General features: G+C 50.9%; 1 protein-coding gene across 1 annotated transcript in view; it reads right to left on the reverse strand.

Annotated features, from left to right (window-relative positions):
- The window catches only part of SCAP (SREBF chaperone), a gene marked incomplete at both ends in the record, with an annotated part of 38,486 nt that extends 24,418 nt beyond the window's left edge, over nt 1-14,068 (reverse strand). The window contains 3 exons of the mRNA XM_079538263.1: nt 2,684-2,841; nt 3,915-4,044; nt 13,947-14,068. Of these exons, the coding sequence (XP_079394389.1) occupies nt 2,684-2,841; nt 3,915-4,044; nt 13,947-14,068 (410 nt within the window). The remainder of the gene's footprint in view (nt 1-2,683; nt 2,842-3,914; nt 4,045-13,946) is intronic.
- Between the last annotated feature and the right edge of the window lie 4,977 nt (nt 14,069-19,045).

A 19,045-nucleotide genomic window follows, 5' to 3' on the forward strand; every position in this document is an offset into this window, starting at 1 on the left:
AGGTTGCCCAAGGAGGCTGTGGATGCCCCAGCCCTGCAGGCATTCAAGGCCAGGCTGGATGTGGCTCTGGGCAGCCTGGGCTGCTGGTTGGCGACCTGCACACAGCAGGGGGTTGGAGCTGGATGAGCATCGTGCTCCTTTGCAACCCAGGACATTCTATGATTCAGAAGGAAGAAGGCTGTTGTTTTATATTAAGGCTTTAATTAACTCTGAAACATAACGGAGACAACAGTTCACACTGCACACAAGCCTGTGAGAGTTTTCCTTTAGGAAGTGAATGCATCTGGCCCCTGTGCCCAGCACTGTAGGTGCAGAGATCAACGCCAAGAATAACGAAAATAGAATCACTTTGTGTTTCCTACCCAGTTGTCAACGTCCTGCTGCTGCTTCTGCCCCACCTCGTGTGTCAGTATCAAAGAGTGCTTTATTTCGTAGCAAGAAAACGATCTGTGCTTAACTTTGATACTGATAAAAACAGCTGGTGAGGAGGAAATGGACAATGGGTTCTGAGGTCATTCCAGGATGCATCTCAAAGCTTTTGGAAATCCCCAGCCTGCTACCAATTGGGAGTCCTCATCCCAAGGTCCAAAGGCCTTAAGCCACTGCCTTGTCTTCTGTGTGAGGCTGGTTCTGCCCCCATCTGCCTCATGGCTCACCAAGGGCAGCACACAAAGGGGAGATAACGAGCAGACAGTGCACACAGCAGGAGGAAGTTTCTGACTTGTAACTGGCAACTACATAAAGATTGCTATCTAAAATTATACATATGATAGAGATGGAGATGAACTGGAAACAGAAAGAATGCCAAGGCTTTATGTGTGAGGCAGAAGCAAAGAGCTCTATATTTAACAGCATGAGTGGCATTTCTAAATAGCATCAGAGAGAAAGCAGACAGCTAACTGACACGGATTGGTTCTTAAAAGAGGACAAACCATCAGGTAGAGTGGTGAAGTGAATGCTCAGAAAGGAAGCGATGGAGAATGATGCCAGGGAAATGTGTAATGAACAGAGAGTACGTGATCCCCAGCCATGTGAATTAGAGGACAAAGAATGAAGGAAGCCAGGAGATGATCAAAGACTCCAAGCTCACCACACTGCCTGCTCTCACCGTCATTATTCTCATTGAGCTTAGAAGGAAAAGTCAGGAAGCCTCTCTGCCCTTAGAAAGCAAACCTAGTCAAGAACTTGACAGCAAATAAGAACTCGTAACTCAGAGGAAAACATTTTACAAGAAGAAGAGGCAAATTAACAGGCATGAAATGTATTAAAGAATCACAGCATCACAGAATGGTTGGGTTGGAAGGGACCTCAAGGCTCACGAAGCTCCAACCCCCCACCAATGCAGGGCCACCAACCTCCCCATTTCACAGCAGCCCAGGCTGCCCAGGGCCCCATCCAACCTGGCCTCCAACACCTCCAGGCATGGACGGGGCATCACAGCCTCTCTGGGCAGCTGTTCCAGCCCCTCACCACCCTCTCAGTGAAAAACTTCCCCCTGACACCTACAGAAAATGCTTTGGTTCACAGGAAAGACAGAAGCTGGCACAAAGACTGTAACGTAGTTCAGAACAAAGTTAACAGGAGAGCAGCTGTGGGGCTGCTGAAAGAGGAGCCAGTGGTGTTGGAGGAAGCAGAGTGGGACTTTTCACAGGCAGCTCAGAACCAAAGTTGTTTCCTGCTTTTACTGCTAACCTTGGAGCAAGATACACAAACATTTGTGAAGGACACCAAATAAAGGTGCACTGCTAGCACAGAGGGGAACAGAGTATCTGAAGTGGGCATTGCAAGGGCTGGGTTACATTTAATCTCATTTCTCTTGGCAGTACAAAATCCCCATGCACTTGGAGGACTAAAATGAGTTTCTGCTGCATTTCCAGCTTATCAGCTGGAAATGAGAGAATGATGCACAGGGAGATGCCAACCAACCACCCGGCCAACACGCAATGCTGATGTGACCAACCAGGACTGCAACCTAACTGCATTCAGAAAAAGGACTTCCAGGGAAAATAAGGAACAAATGAGACTTCATTGAGAACTCCTGTGCATGCAGTCCTCATCTCCCATGTTCAGGGAAGAAACATTGAGAAGAATGTGTGGAGAAAAGCAACCAATGCAACCAAGTGAAACCAGAGCCACCTTCCCAGCGTGAGCCACGAGTTTCCTATGCCTAGTTTAACAACCAGGGATTTGGGTTGGGGAGAATGAGTTTTCCCTGCAAATATCAGAGCTATTTTTGCACACATGCTGCGTCAGGAGAAAAACAAGCAGGTATAAACTGGCCCTGAACACAGATAAAGTGGAAAGCCAGGAGGAAGATCCTGATCATGTGAAACTGTAGAAGAGTTTCACAATAGACACGGTGGCATCAAGTGAACTTGCTTTAATACGCATCTTGCATGCTTATGGAAAGGATTATATGGCACTGATATCTGCTACAGGAGGAGTAACCTTGAAGGACCATTGCTGACCTCTCAGCCTCAGGCTGTAAGCAGAGGGCTCCTGACATTGAGCACAGGCTGAAGGTCAGCACAAAAGCTGCAGGACCGCTGTGACATCCCTCATGGGCAGCGATTTTGAGAATCAAACAAATTCAAAGCTGATGATCAGACTCAACGGGCCATAACTGAGAAGAAGGCTGTGTTCAGTCCTGCCTTTCACACCAGCCTTCCCAAGCAGTGCTTACCTGTCTCTCAGGGCATGGTTCCGAATCTCTTCCACCAGCTGGAAGACGCGGGACAGCGGCGAACGAAAGACATCCACAGCAAGGAAGTTCTTCTGCCACGGGGAGACAGTGGCTTTCACAAAGATCTGCTGGATGTAGGCCACAGGAGCACCCACATACTGCAGGGAAACCAGAGGGAGAATGGGAGCACACGGTGAGCAGGAAGCTGCTGAGCAGAATCAGATCACAGCCTGGCAAGCTTTCAGGAAGGGGTTTGCCAGACTTTATTTTTCTTTCCCAAATTAGAGGGGAAACACAGCAGTAGCAACCTATTATCAACTTGAGTCATTTGCATGAGAAAAAAGCTCTCTGTTGCACCAGGAAGGGTACAAGAAGGTAAATGATATCGATTACAGTAAGAACATGCACGGAGAGAGTAGAGAGAGAAATAGTAAGCCAATGGGCAACTTCCCCTTTACAGAGTTTGGAATGAAAAAGAACAACACGGGTTGCAAAGAATCATTTCAGAACGGCTTCCTGATGTACTGGATCAGGTTATCAGCCCCGTTGGAAAGCATCAGGGTTGCACCTTGTTCATGCCAAAGAAACATTCATTCCTCACCCTGAACATCAGAATCTCAGCCCAGTTTATCTCTGTGGTTTGTACCACTCAACTGGCTGCTGCTCTAGGCTGCATGCCTTCCTATGGCATGAGGAAACGGGGCCCAGCCATCCCAGAACTCATCATTAAGTTGCTCTATAACAAAGCTATCCATGTCAACCTTGCAGAACAAGGCCTCACACAGCATTTCAGAGCTTTCAACTCTTCCAAATGCCTGGCATGCTTTTGTTTTTTTTTCTTTTAGAATGACAGAATGGTTGGGCTGGAAGGGACCTCAAAGATCACGAAGCTCCAGCCCCCCACCAATGCAGGGCCACCAACCTCCCCATTTCACAACAGCCCAGGCTGCCCAGGGCCCCATCCAACCTGGCCTCCAACACCTCCACGGATGGACGGGGCATCACAGCCTCTCTGGGCAGCCTGGAGTAAGAATAACTCTTACTCTTCTAGACTAAGACTGTAATCACATAAAACCACTGGTTGTTACAGCCTGACCTCAGCAACCACACAAAGCAACCCCAACCAAAGCACACTGTCCATGGATCAGCACAGATCTGCAGGCAGGGCAGCTACCCCAGCACAGCAGGGCTGTCTTGCTGCTGCCCCACGCAGCCCCCCACACACACATACCCAGTCAGGGCGCTCGCTGGGATCTCCCTGCTGTGAGCCCCCATCTGGGGAGGGTGGAAAGTAATCCTTCACTGGGGTGCTGAATTCCACAGGTCCTGTTCCAGGTAAGGGCAGCTTGAGCAGCGGGTAGCTGTGGTTAAGACACAAGTGAGAAACATTGTCATTTGGATTGGTTGGTTGGTTGGTTTTTTCAAGCCAGGCTTTTAAACAGTCTCCCAGAAGAGCTCAAAGGGCAGAATAGCAGGAGCCCACCCCAGCTTACACCCATCTCTGCAGGATAGAAGAGACAGACACAATATAACAGTGCTTCGGCTCTCATGGGAACTGTTTTACACATTTCTCCAACACACAGGAGAGGTTCTCTCCCTTGGAAAGGGACAGGCAAGAATGCTGGGAGGAAAAAAGGAAAGTTGGTAGTGCTGGGAACAGCTGTGTCTGCTATTCCACAGCCTGCACAAAATCATCACATCACAGAACAGCCTGGGTTGCAAAGGAGCACGATGCTCATCCAGCTCCAACCCCTGCTGTGTGCAGGTCACCAACCAGCAGCCCAGGCTGCCCAGAGCCACATCCAGCCTGGCCTCCAATGCCTGCAGGGATGGGGCATCCACAGCCTCCTTGGGCAACCTGTGCCAGTGCCTCACCACCCTGTGGGGGAAAAATGAGATCATTTATTGTATTGAGATGGCTCCTATCCTGACCTAGCAGCAATCAGCTAACAGTACAGCGAGGCAGCATTTATCTTCTTTCTCCTTTGCCGCTGCAATCCTCAGATCACTACAGCACAATAAATACCTGAAACTATTTGAAAGTTGAAATACTGAAGTTTCAGAGAGTTATTACCTTTAGTTTCTCCACCATTTCTGATAAAAACCAGAATTTAGCTCTGGAGAGTCTCTAAAGTCATTAAAACCATCCGAGAATGGAACTGATGGGAAAAGCAAGCCTGCTGCTCGCCAGGGATCGTCCAACCACCGCAGTGGTGCACAAAGCAGAGCTCAGAGCTTCCAGGGCTTTCTGACTCTGCTGCTCCTGCCCTTTTGTGTGAGATGCGTGTCAACCTATCAGGCCTCGAACTCCTGGCACATCTTTCAGTATAGCCAAGCTTTTCTGGCAGCGCTGTGGGCATAAATATAAAGGCCTTGGGATTGTTTCCACGCAGTGCTCTGCTGGCTCTGTGAGGGATTAGCTTGCATCATCAAAGGCCGTGGAGCGGATAAGCGGCAGCTAAAGATAAGGCTTCAGACTGAACAACAAAAGCTGAAAAAGAGTAATGGAATCAAAAGCAAAGCTTGTCAGATTTGCTATTTTACGAGCCTGACAAAAACACAGCATCTAATTATTATCGTTCCATTGTGCAATGGAAAAGAAGAGGAAAAAAATGAAATAAAATGATGTGATAATGCATCAGAGGCGAAAATGGCCAACAAAAGCCCCGATCTGGAGATGTAGCACAGCCTCTTTTCCTTTCCCAAGCAGAAATCAGTTTTGGCCCTTTTAAAAGACAACTGCTTGTCACAGCTGAAAGCAGAGGCTGCAGAGATACACAGAGCAAGCACTGCGTGTCTGAGCCAGGCTATGACAGTTGTCAATTAGAATAGAGAAGATGAGATGCACAAAGCTGAATAGCTCAATAGGTGACCGTGCTGACAGGTCCTGCTGATGCTGTCAGACAACAGAACCGAGCAGAGCCTGGTGGTGCAACTCAAGAGGAGCTCCAGCACCCAGAAGGTGGTGAGAATTATTTTGTATAAAGATGAAAACAATTAAAACGGGCACAATGAGCTCCTGGCAGGATGCCTGACCTGGGGAAGAAGCCTCCTATGGATTCTCCATCACTGGGGATGCTCGGAAGCCAAGCAGACAGGCTCTAAGCCCGACCCCAAGCTCAGCCCTGCTGCAAGTAAGGACCTCATGCACTGCAGGACCCACATGGATCAGAGATCTGAGGGCTCTGCTGCAGCCTCCTGCTGAAACCAAGCCCAGCAAGAGCATTTTGCTCAGGGCCATGCCATCAGGCTACATATATCTCCAAGGACCGGGTTCCTACAGCTTCTCTGGGCATCTATTCTGATAACTGACTGCTCTCTTAATTAGCAGATCTTCCCTTACACCCACCCCACGTGTCTCTTACCCACTGCTGTGGGCAGCAGGGAGATCACCCCTGCATCTGCTTGGAATGAAGCTCTGTGGTTCCTCAGCCCCCTCCCCACCTTGATGCCCTCCTTGCTGAGCTCAGTTTGATCCATGCCAGCACAACAATGTTTCCAAGCCCCAGCCCAGCTGCAGGACAGCAGCTGTGGTTTTACAATGCCAAACAAGGGGAAAACTGCCCCATAGCCCTGCTGGCTGCACTCCTGCTAGCACAGCCAGGATGCAGTTGGCTGCTCAGCTGCAGGGCCACACTGCCCAACTTATCTAGGCTATAAAGCTGCCTTCCAGCTCACAGAATGGCCAGGGTTGGAAGGGACCTCAAAGATCACGAAGCTCCAACCCCCCTGCCACATGCAGGGCCACCAACCACCCCATCTCATACCAGACCAGGCTGCCCAGAACCCCATCCAACCTGGCCTTAAAATCTGGTCTGCACAGCTCCAAAGGCTTATTCTGTCCAATGCAGAACTTTGCATTTGCTTTTTCGTCTTCACTGAGCTTTCCAAGGTTCACCTCAATCTTCCCAACCTGTCCACGTGTCTCTGAACAGCAGACACCACACGGATGGCTCTCCCCAACCTGGCACACTCACAGCGTGGGTAGGAGCTCACTGTGCACAGAATTACGGTGTGGCTGAGCTGGGGGCACCTCAGGGTCCCTCTGGTCCCCCCCACCCCAGCATGGACCCTCAGGACAGGGTGCCCAGCCCCATGGTGAGGGGTGGGAGATCCTCAAGGGCTGCTTTCCCTGTGCAGGGCTGTGCAGCACACAGCCAAGGGATGCCTCCAGAAGCACTGAGTGAAGGTCCCTCACCCAGGTCCTTAACAGCAACGTTAAACTTTGGGGATTGGGGAGCACTTATAAGAGCTGCTGGCAGAGTTATGAAAGCAGTAAGACAGGAGAACGGCTGGGAAATGGCTTAAGGACCCAAATTTCCACAGCAGTCTGCAAAACAGCAACCTGGTCATCAACACTGAGGTCTCTCCAGCACTGAGCACATCACAGCCAGCAGTTCTGGATTCTGCCATGCCCCCTCTGTGCTGAGGCCATGAAGTGGCATCAGAGCAAATGCAACTCATCACAGATTGCTTGGCTGCAGCCAGTACAGAGGTTTGGTGGCAATCCAGTCGTTGGTTTATTTTTCTGCTGCAAAAGTTGTTTTCTGTGCAGGGGAAGAAGCCAACCACTCCCATCCTGAAGTGCAAGCCACCTCCCAGAACGCTGGGCATGGCAACTCACAGCTCCTGAAAGGCTATTTTTAAACGAACAAAGGTGAATTTCTTCTTGGTTGGTTGTTTTTTCTCATGTTACGACTCTCCTATTTGTCCACACAAGTCAGAAGCACCCACAAACGCAACACAGGAAAGAGCAAACAGTGGGGGGGGGGGGGGGGGGGGTTTGGCAGGATCATTGCAACAAAACAAGGGGATGAGCAAAGGGGGAATTTTTATACAAAAACAAAAGAACAACCAGCTCTGGAGCCACCCATGCACTGCTACGGAGCACATCCTCCAGCAGCTGCCAGGGCAGCCAAGACAGCCATAGCTCCCATATGCCTCCACCCCCCACAGGCCTGAGCTCAGTGCAATGTGAACCGAGCTCAGCTCTTCCCTGCAACTCCATTGCCTAAATTAAGTCTATGGAGCAGGATTGGTGCTGTAAGAAGAGATCCACGTGCCCCTTCCAGTGCATGTTTTGAACCCATCCCTATAGCAGGGAAGGAAGGGGAAGGCAGCATCTAACACAGCAGGTCACTCAGGCTGCCTCTTTCTCACGTGAAGCAGATTTTCTCTGTCCCCTCCACAGCTCTGTGCAGGTCATGCTGATGGGTTCCTCCGTGTGCACCCAGGCTGCCCAGGCAAGCAAAGCCATAATGCCAAGTAACACATAATCCTCTTCACCACCCTTTAGGTCAGTGAGTCCTGCTTCTAATGCCCATCACTGTTAAAGGAGCACAGAGCAATTCAGCCAGCACTGCCTGCCTTGTGCTTACAGCCAGCACTGCAGCACAGGCACCAACCAACCAGCACAGGGCACAGCTCTGCTCTAACAGCTTGCCACAGCACAAGCTAGGCAGCCCACATTGCTCATGCTGCTGTTTTGCAGCAGGGCTCAGGAACAAGACTCACATTGGGTAAGCATGCACCAAAAGCTTCTTCCTCTTGAGCCAGATGCAGCATAAATGGAGGTCCCCAACAAGGGACGGGGTGCAGGGGGGGTATATATTTACTAAGAGCACAATAACAGCACCACAACAGGCTGCCCAGAGACACCGTGCCATCTGGTCTTTGCAGATACTCAAGACGTGCCTGGATGCCAACCTGCTTGGGCAGGGCTTGGACTCGGTGATCTCCAGCAGGCCATTCCAACCCTTGTGATTCGGTGAATATTTGAGCATTTGTTTATGCAAAGTTTTGATGTCTGATGACAGAACACACAGGATGTGCGTGCCAGCATACGTTTACTGCAAGCTGTTTCAGTAAGACTTTAGGAGATGAGTTCTTCAATGTATTTAGCCTTAGATGCTGACATGAGCGGATCTCATCAGTGACACCTGAGACCAACAGCAGGCAGAAAGTGGAAAAATAGCACCATGCCACCAAGAAACCCTCCAGCCTACTATTTCAGATACCAACGTCAGCAAAAAACAGTAAAATCAAATTAAAAGCTGCTCCTGAGGTGTCAGAAGCATCCCACAGCCCCTGAACATGACAAGGACAGCAGGATGCTCCCTCTGCACTTCTTACCCCCCATGAGAAGGGCCAGCAAGCTCCAGGAAGGCGATTTCCAGCCTTCAGCTTCGCTCCTCTCACACTTTCCTGTGCTAAAGATTTGTTTGACCACCACAGAAGGAGGTGAACACCCAACCAGAAAGCACAGGGCAAGGAGGGGGAGAAAAGGGAGATCTAAAATGGGTCACAGGAAAGTTCAAAGGAAACAAAAAAAAGGATTGGTTTTGAGGAGGGCTTTTCAGATGTTCACATAAATGCACCCCAATCCTCTGCAAATGCAAAAGAAGGACAGATTGCCTGTGAGTCAGTATGGCTGAATTCAAGCACCAGCGCTTGCTAGTTGCCAAGCACAAGGTAGATTCAGGCAAAAATGTTCATCCAGCTACTTTACATATTTTCAAGACAGCTTAAAGGGCCAAGAGGGAGAGGTGCCAGGGCAGCCCGAGGCAGCTGGCAGCACCACAGAACTGCAAGCCCTTACCATTGCGTATTCCTCCTTCACAGCATCAAAGCAGAGATCACCACCACCCCCAAACAGCCTTCTGCTGGAGAACACGAAGGAAAGCAGAGCTGCCAGCTCTTAGATAACAGAGGGTGGTGATCCACTGCCTTAAAATAGCTGCCACCTCCATTTTGCTCACTGCAGAACCAGCTTTTAAACTGTTTCACGCCTAACCCAGCTATTGCAAGGGTAGGAAAAATCTGAAAACCCACTGCTAATAGGAGAAATTTTGGAAAAAGGGCTCTGCCAACAGGCAGAGGAAGCCAGGCCTTTGGCAGCAACAGTTCCCTGTTTAGCATTACTAAGCACATAACCAATAGCTGCCTCTGATCAAATGATGTTTGCCTTGCATCGTCTCCCACTGCCAGGGCCCTCAAAACTCTGAGCAGCACAAGTGAAGGTTGCTCCTGTCCTGCCCCCAGTTTTCTTTCTGCTGAGAGGTGCTGTTACACAGAGCTTCCATCAGGCACTCCATGGGAGGCTGTGTTCTCTGTGCCTTTGGAGCATGAAGAAGCTGTCAGCCACTCAGCTCTCTGGTTATCACAAAGCACAGTGCAAGCCTCTCAGCAGAACAAAGTCTTAAAAACGTCCTGATGGCTTTGGGGATATCCAGAGACTCCACCACCTACCTGGGCAGCCTGTGCCTGGGCTCCATAACCCATACAGTAAAGAAGTGCCTCTTGATGGGCTCCTGAGCTCCAGTTTGAGCCCAGTGCCTCGTCCTGGCCTCAGCACCACTGAGCAGAGCCCAGCCCCGTCCCCTTGCAGCTCCTGTAGGAATTTATGGCCATGGTGGATCTCCTGAGCCTCCCCTGCTCCATGCTGAGCAGCCCCAGCCCTCCCAGCACGGCTGCCCCAGGCTCTGCAGTACCTTCCCTACACAGATCACAGAGCAGCTGAAGTTAGAAGAGACCTCTGGAGATCACCTCCACAGCCTCTGGGAAGAGTCTGGCCCCATCCATCCTCCTCCTCCCCTCTTCACATCCCCCCTCAAGTCTCCTCCAGGCTGAACATTCCTCAAGAACTGCTCCAGGCTCTCTGTCACCTCAGCAGCCCTTCACTGGATTCACTCCACTCTACGCCCAGGTCTCTCTTGTATCGGGGACCCACAAGTGAACCCAGGGCTCCAAGCGAGGCCACCTCAGTGCTGCTCAGCAGAGGACCCCCACCCTCACCCCACTGCCACGTTGCTCCCAGTGCAGCCCAGGAATGCAGCCTTCTTGCCCACAGATGCCCTGCTGGCTCGCGTCCCCTCGCATCCACCAGCCCTGCTCTGAACGCCGGTCAGCCCACAGCCTGTGCTGGGGCACGGGGTTGTTCCTCCTCATCTGCAGGGCCCTTGATTTCGTCGATTCCTCTCCACCCATCTCTGCAGCTTGTTGAGATCCTTAGAAACAGCAGCACAGCACTCAGGGCCATCAGCCACCCTCCCCAATTTCCCGTCAGCAGCAAACTTGCCAAGGAGGCTCTGCATTCACCTCCATTCCTTCATCCAGATCGCTGATGAAGATGTTAAACGAGACTGGACCCAGGACTGCCAGTTCTCACCTTACTGTCCTCATCTAGTCCAGGCTTCTTGAGTTTGTCTATGAGGATATCATGGGATACTGTTTCAAAAACCCTGAAGGCCAGGAAGACAACATCTGCCCTCATCTCTCCAGCCATCTGCACCAAGTCAGGCTCTCTCCCATAGCTCTTATCTCTCGTACTGAGGAGCCCAGAACTGGAGCAGTACTGCAGGAGTGGCCTCACCAGAATACAATCAAACAACCCCTGACGTACTTGATAGGGACTGTGCTACCTGATCCTCGAGACCTGATCCCAACGGGAGGAACACCAGCATGGTAACCGTTGTCACAGCAGTAAGAACCAGAACTGATGCCGGATAAAGTTCAAGGAAGAGAACTGCAGGGCTCTGCCCTGGGGAGGAGCAGCTCCAACTGACCTCATTTCCTCTGCAGCACAATTTCACAAGCTTGCCTTGAATCCTAGAATGGCCTGGCCTTGAAAAGGAGCACGATGCTCATCCAGCTCCAACCCCCTGCTACGTGCAGGGTCACCAACCTCCACACCAGGCTGCCCAGAGCCACATCCAGCCTGGCCTTGAATGCCTGCAGGGATGCTGGGTGCATACAGGTACAGAAGATGAGAAGACTCATTTTTCTCTTTCAAGATCTCAAGTTGCATCCTTTCTTACTTCAGTCATACGATGCATTTTAAGTATGATTGTGTCTATATAACCACGTTTGAGACTGAAGAACGTGTTATGTCCTTCTGTTCCTGCTGTTTCCCTTTTCCACCTTATTGCTTCAGGGGCAGGCACAAACCAAAGATGCTATAGCTCCTTCCTTGTTGATGAACACTGGAGCACTCCACCTGTGTGCCATCTTTGACTTGGATATAGATCCACTGTGAACAGTGCTGAGGGCCTCTTAACAGCCATGCAGGACCAAAACATTGCCTAGATGAGCTTCTACCTTCATGCTGGGCCCTGATTTGCTCTGCCGCCTTCCTTCTCCAGATTTCAGCACATCTCTTTGTTTTTTTTTAAAGTGAGGTGGATGAATCAGTGAGATTTCTTCTAAGAAAACGGGACGCCTCTGCAATGAGTTGGTGCCAAGCACTGCTACTCAAAGCCCTGCAGTACGACTGCAGAACAAAATGAAGATGTGACACTCGCAGCCATCAGCAAGTGCCTCACCTCACCCAACAGAAAGCTTCCCCAAGAAGCAAACACCAACTCCTGTAAACAGCAGCACGCAATGGCTCCCAAAACAGTACTCACTCCACACTGTGTGCTGAACAGGCCCAGCAGCTGCTCCTTTTGCATTCTGGAAGGCTGTTTGCATGGACAGAGTTTAAAATGCAGCAGTCAGCCTGATGATGAATGGAGTAATGGAGTTAAGTGCACAGGGAATGTAAAGCACAGCACATAGCACAGGTCCAAGACTCGACTTCAGCCTTCAGTGAGTTAGCATCTTAGCTAGAAACACATCTACATGATTATTACAATGCTTTTGAAGTTCACTGCCCTTCTCATAGACAGCCAGCCACTGAGGTGACTGCTGGCCGCTTTTGCTCCTATTCTTTGGTACCATTTCATACAATCAGGCATTCTGATTAAGAAAAGAAATTACAGTCTTTAGTTTGGCATTCTGAAAAGCTAATGACCACCTTGCTCCAGGTTCTCACCCTCACAGTCCTTACCCATTTGCTAGGGAATGAGCTTTCAACAGCTGCATTTGTGCTGGCCACAGAGCTAACAACTGTGTGCACCCACACACCACAGAGATCAGATTATTCCACATAGAGCAAGCAAGGAGGAGCTGCCTCTTGTATTTATGAGATGCTCCTTGTAGAGGAGCCCCTGACCTGGAGCTATGGCAAGAATACAAACCAATTCTAGCTCAAGCCAAGGAGCCTGAAACAATACAGCAGTTAACGTGGCCTCATTGCATTGTAGGTGGATGTAAATATAAGCTTTATTTCTTGTTTTAAGTGCAGAAACAATGCATAGATTGCACCTGCAAAGCTACTCAGCCCCAAGAAAACAGGAGTTCCTTGCCCTCAAATGACATGAGAGTATGTGTGCTTCCTCCAGCACCACTTCCTTTTTCAACTTGAAAATGCAGAAGATGACCTGTCAGAAAGGAAGCACAACAGGGAAGCACTCCAGATACCTCGATAAATCAACACAGCTCTTACACTGGAGAAAGCTAAAGGAGCTCCTGAAAACAACTCCTGTTTATCACACAGCATTCCACAGCTCCTTCCTAAACTTCATAGATCAAAAAAGGCCCACAGACAATCCCTAAGAGCTGAGGGTAGTCAGCAAGGCTACAGCAGCAAAAGTAAGGTCAGCCACGGAGGCACAGGGCCACGTGCAGGCAGCTTCTGCTTCCAGAAGGTTGGACACGAGGGGGAAGTTGTGTGCTGTGAGAGCGGTGAGGGGCTGGAACAGCTGCCCAGAGAGGCTGTGATGCCCCATCCATGCCTGGAGGTGTTGGAGGCCAGGTTGGATGGGGCCCTGGGCAGCCTGGGCTGCTGTGAAATGGGGAGGTTGGTGGCCCTGCATTGGTGGGGGGTTGGAGCTTCGTGATCCTTGAGGTCCCTTCCAGCCCAAGGCATTTTATGATTCCAAGAAGGAGGAGACTCCACAAGCAATCTGGAACACCTGCTCCAATGATTCAATACCTTCACAGTAAAAAGCATTTTCTTATGTTTAAACAGAACCATTTGTGCTCCACTATGTGCCTGTTTGCCTCTGAGTCTGGCACCAGCACCAGTGAGCAGAGCCCAGCCTCGTCCCCTTGCAGCTCCTGCAGGGATTTATGGCCACAATGGATCCCCCGAGCCTCCCCTGCTCCAGGCTGGGCAGCCCCAGCCTCTCAGCCTCTCCTCCCAGCACAGCTGCCCCAGGCCCTGCAGCACCTTGGTGGCCCTGTGCTGGATTCTCCTCAGTACGCCCAGATCCAGAGCTGGACCCAGCACTTCAGGTACAGCTTCACTTCCTATTCAGTTAGGAAATCAGATGAAGATGCTTCGTTCCCTCTCTTCTTTTATCCCACATGGAAAGATGAAACCTGGCTATGAATGCTCCCCCAGAGCAGCAGCCCAGGCCAAGCAGGACTTGGCAGGACTCACCAGCAGGCCAAAATGCAGAGGCCAGTGAAGAGGATGATGGGGATGGGGTAGGAAGCACACAGCAGCCCGTGGTTGTAGAAGGCCCGCGATATCCTCTCACGCAGCTTTTCAGTCAGGGTCATCCTCAACCTCTGTCACCTAGCTGCCATCCCCAGGCACATCAGGGAGCCAAGCAGATCCAGCATGTGCAGCACCTCCAAGGCACCGTATCCCCCTACAAACAGAGAGGGAAAAAGGTCAAAAGGAAAATGAAAATAAACGTTACCACTGACATAAACATTACCTGCTTTGGAAACCTTTGCAGCTCCTCAGAAGAAAGGGAGAGTTTGTAGGAGCCCAGAGGCAGCTGGATCAAATTATTGGGCTTTGCCTAGAAGAAAGGGCAGAAAATCTAAGAATGAGTATAGCTGCCATGAGCTGCAGCAGCAGAGCTAGGAACCAAGCTGGAGAGGAGAGGAGAGGAGAGGAGAGGAGAGGAGAGGAGAGGAGAGGACAGGAGAGGAGAGGAGAGGAGAGGAGAGGAGAGGAGAGGAGAGGAGAGGAGAGGAGAGGAGAGGAGAGGAGAGGAGAGGAGAGGAGAGGAGAGGAGAGGAGAGGAGAGGAGAGGAGAGGAGAGGAGAGGAGAGGAGAGGAGAGGAGAGGAGAGGAGAGGAGAGGAGAGGAGAGGAGAGGAGAGGGGATAGGGGAAAAGGAGGACCGAGGCTATAGCTGTGACAGCACTCCCAGGGAAGGGCTCCTGGACACTGAGCACCTCCAGCACAAAGGCTCTGACACACAACAAAGGGATTAGCACAGCTTTTACAGCTCAGACAATCTAAAGAAAGTTATTTTTGCTTGGGGGAAGATGAAGGAGGGAGGAGGGGAAAGCATAAGTAGCCACAGTGCATAAGGCTGAGCCAGAGTACACTGCACAACAAGGCAACCAGTGCAGACGCCTCCTGTCACAGTGCATTTTGACCACATCTACCAAGTGCAACCCAAACTGCCGTGTCAGAACTGGTCAGTGAGCTGTCTCATTCACCAAGAATAAAGCATACAACATCAAAAGCCCTAAGAACAGTGGCTTTCTAGAAAAGGTGAAGCAAACAAACCCGTCCTCAAACTTTTTCCTCTGTCTCTGCAGGGGCTGAATGCAAAGCATGTGGCTCACAGCAGTGCACCCAGAAGGGAAGCCCTGAACGCAGGACACATTTTCCTGTAGTTCAAAGCTGCGAGTACCCAAGAGCTGTACTTTTATCTGAGAGGAAATGATGACATTTCCCAGCCTCCTGAGAGCAACAGGAGACCCAAAGCATGGCAGATAAGTCACTCTGACCACACCAAGATGCTATTCGTGGTCGCTCCACACAGCCCAATGCAAGGCCTTAATACAGGCTCAAAGCTTCTGCTCATCCAGCATTTTGAACTCATTTCATCACCCTCGATGGAAACAACACAAGAGGCTGGGGAGGCCCACAGGCAGGGAATCCACGTAGGGTTATTTATACACTGTAAGGGGTTATTAGACACGTTTGCCTGCTGAACATCCAGCAGTACCTGCACTGGAAACTCGGTCTGCGTTGATGGAACTGGAAAGGAAATGACAAAAAAGTCAACTGGACCCAAAACTTCATCTCACTGGGGATCCTTGTCATCCTGAACGTGGCTGGAGCTACACGGCACCAAGCTGGGACTCACAAACAGAGCCTGCCCCAATTGCAGGGTAGGTTATCCAGAAAGGTTTGGATGCCTTTGTAACCTAAAAAGAAATGGCTGAGCAAACAGGGCCTTGCTGAAGGGCTGGCTGGCTGCTCTGGGCTGCTCATTTAACCCAGCTTGGGACCAACACATACCTGCAACAAAAAACACCACGCATGCACAGCTTCCCAACAGCGATTCTGGCTACCAGCACTGCACTGGAACAGCTTCTACCAAATGCAAAGAGGAAAAGGCAGTATTCACTTGCCTCACCTGCTGTGAAACATCAGCATTAACAAGAAAATTCAGGTGTTCCACATCCAATATTTGCTTACTAATTGTTTGAGAGCCCAACACCCCGTTTTGAAATCTCTTCAGCTTTGCACAACAGCAGTGCTCACAAGGATAAAAGCAGGAACCGTTCAAATAAAACCCGATATAAGGACAACTATTAAAACAGAACCTGTTCTGAGGACTTTCTGTGTTGTTCTTTTTTGCATGACTGCAAATCCAAGACAAGGTCTGAATAGCAGCAAACAGCAGCAGGACAACTCCTTAAGTTCTTTATTATGAGAGCGGTGAGGGGCTGGAGCAGCTGCCCAGAGAGGCTGTGATGCCCTGTCCAGCCCTGGAGGTGTTGGAGGCCAGGTTGGATGGGGCCCTGGGCAGCCTGGGCTGCTGTGAAATGGGGAGGTTGGTGGCCCTGCATTGGTGGGGGGTTGGAGCTTCGTGATCCTTGAGGTCCCTTCCAACCCAACCATTCTGTGATTCCTTAAGGCCTTGCCATACAGCACACTGTGCCCCTCGCCCCCTTCAGCTACAAGAGATGGGGGCACAGGGAGGCAGAGTACAGGAAACTGAAGTTGAATTGAATTGCTATTTATTTGCTCAGACAACACTGGCACAGGCTGCCCAAGGAGGCTGTGGATGCCCCATCCCTGCAGGCATTCAAGGCCAGGCTGGATGTGGCTCTGGGCAGCCTGGGCTGCTGGTTGGTGACCTGCACACAGCAGGGGTTGGAGCTGGATGAGCATCGTGCTCCTTTGCAACCCAGGCCGTTCTGTGATCCTATGAAAGAAGGTTTACTAAGAACAGAGATGCATAGAAGTACCCTGGTTGCTCTGGGCTGTTGCCACCAGACCACCAACAGCTGCTCTGTAAGCACACAGAGGCAGGATGGGCATCCAGGAGATCAGATCCATCAATCCAGCATGGACTTCCAAGCAGCTGCCATCTGCAGAGGCATTAGTTATAAACTTCAAAGTTGCACAAAATAAGAGGAGACAGCAGCACTGATGCTGCTTGAGACTAAAGGCAGCCAGAGCACATCAGGAACCTTCTGGCACACGAGGGAAAACAGACCTGATGCGGGGTGCAGTGAGACCCTGAGCCACAGAACAGCACCCAGTGAGGAGAAGCCCTCTACCAGCCCTGTGCCACCTCCTGCACACAGCAGCACCTGTATGTCCTCCAGGGACACACACACAGCTGCAGGAACTCGTGCAGAGCACACGAAGCCAGAGAGATGATCACTGAGAAGAGTTTATTGCCTGAGCTTCCATCTGCGCTCCACCTGCACAGGTCTCCCCATCTCTCTCCCTGCAGTGCTGGATGCTGTCAGCCTCTGGTCCCTTCAGTGGAAGGAGCAGTGCAGCTGCTGCTGGAGCACTCACATCCCAGCCCAAAGCATCCTGGTCTCAGCAAAGGGATAAGGGGAAGAAAGAGGGGAACACTCCACGGTTTCCACACTCTCCAGCGATTCTGACCACTGATGTGTGAGTTCTCCTGCAGAGAGAGGGCCAGGAACCAAACGCTTCTGAGGACTTCAGAGATGGGAAAGCAAGAAACATTGCCCAAGACACAAACCTCCTTCATACAAACGCTACACAATCAGCTCTCACACAAGTTCCTATTCTCCATTTGCATTCCCATGAGAAGAATAACGTGCTTTGTGCTGCCAGAGGACACGGAGGTCACAGGGAACAGAAGGCTTCCTATGGGAAAAGCACAAAGCACTCACCCTGCAGGCTGGGGCTGCCCCCAGCACAGGGCAACCTGCACCTCCTCAGCCCAGGGCTCTTCTTTCTGTATCCAGCAAGGAGAAACTCTGCAATAAATTGAACTACAGGCTACTTTCCCTCCATGCCACGGATATCAGCCAAAACAGGCTGGATGTGGCTCTGGGCAGCCTGCTCAGGTGGTTGGTGACCTTGCACATAGCAGGGGGTTGGAACCAGATGAGCACTGTGCTCCTTTGCAACCCAGGCCATCCTATGGCTCTGTGAACAGCAATTCCCTGTATCCATCCTCTATTAAATGTTTATTTCCACTGCCTTACTTACAGAGCAGTGCATTAGGTAGCACCTTCCTGCTGGAGATGAAGGGATAGGCTGCTCCCTGTGAAGAACCACAGAACAGGAGGTATGCTATAGAAATCACTACAAAAACTTCAGAAAACAGGACTGCAAAGCTTACTCCTCTTCCTGCACTCACCAAAGGAAGCACCTTGCCAACCACAAGAAAATGTTTCCCAATCTTTCCTTCGCAGCATCAGAGCTCTTGCCCAACCTTATGGTCGCCACCAATGCCCTGGTCCCCACTGTTCACTGCACAAGAGGAAACAGCTTCTTTTGAAGTGCAGAATCACAGAATGGCTTGGGTTGGAAGGGACCCCAAGGATCACGAAGCTCCAACCCCCCACCAATGCAGGGCCACCAACCTCCCCATTTCACAGCAGCCCAGGCTGCCCAGGGCCCCATCCAACCTGGCCTCCAACACCTCCAGGCATGGACGGGGCATCACAGCCTCTCTGGGCAGCTGTTCCAGCCCCTCACCGCTCTCACAGCACACAACTTCCCCTGACATCCAACCTCCAGCTGCCCTCCCTCAGCTCCAAACCATTTCCCTCGTCCTGCTGCCATCTCCCCTTTCCAAGAGCTGACTCCCCTCCTGGCTGCAGGCTCCCTTCAGGCACTGCAGGCTGCACTCAGGTCACCCCGCAGCTTCTCTTCTCCATGCTGAACAAGCCCAGCTCCCTCAGCCTGTCTTTGTAGGGAGGTGCTGCAGCCCTCTGAGCATCTCTGTGTAGTCCTGGCTTGGTTCATCAGACTGCAGGGATTGGGGATTGGCTTTTCATGGGTTTGCTGTAGTCAGGAACTCAGCAATTTCTTCGATGATACAGAAGCCACAGTTATAACAAGCTAAGAACTGCCAGGAGATTTGGGAAAGACAAGGAATGTGCAGAACTCCAACAAATGAGAGCCAGAAAGCCTTTCCCAAAAGACTTTTTCCAACCTACCTGACCACACATTATCTAAGACTCCGCCGAATGCAGTGGCAATTCAGTTCATCCACTTGAGCAGGGAACGTGAAGCATTCAGAACTACTGCCCAACATATTTATCCCTGAATCTCTCCATCAAC

The sequence above is a fragment of the Tetrao urogallus genome (genome assembly GCF_951394365.1).
Source record: "Tetrao urogallus genome assembly, chromosome: 7".
Lineage (NCBI taxonomy): Eukaryota > Metazoa > Chordata > Aves > Galliformes > Phasianidae > Tetrao > Tetrao urogallus.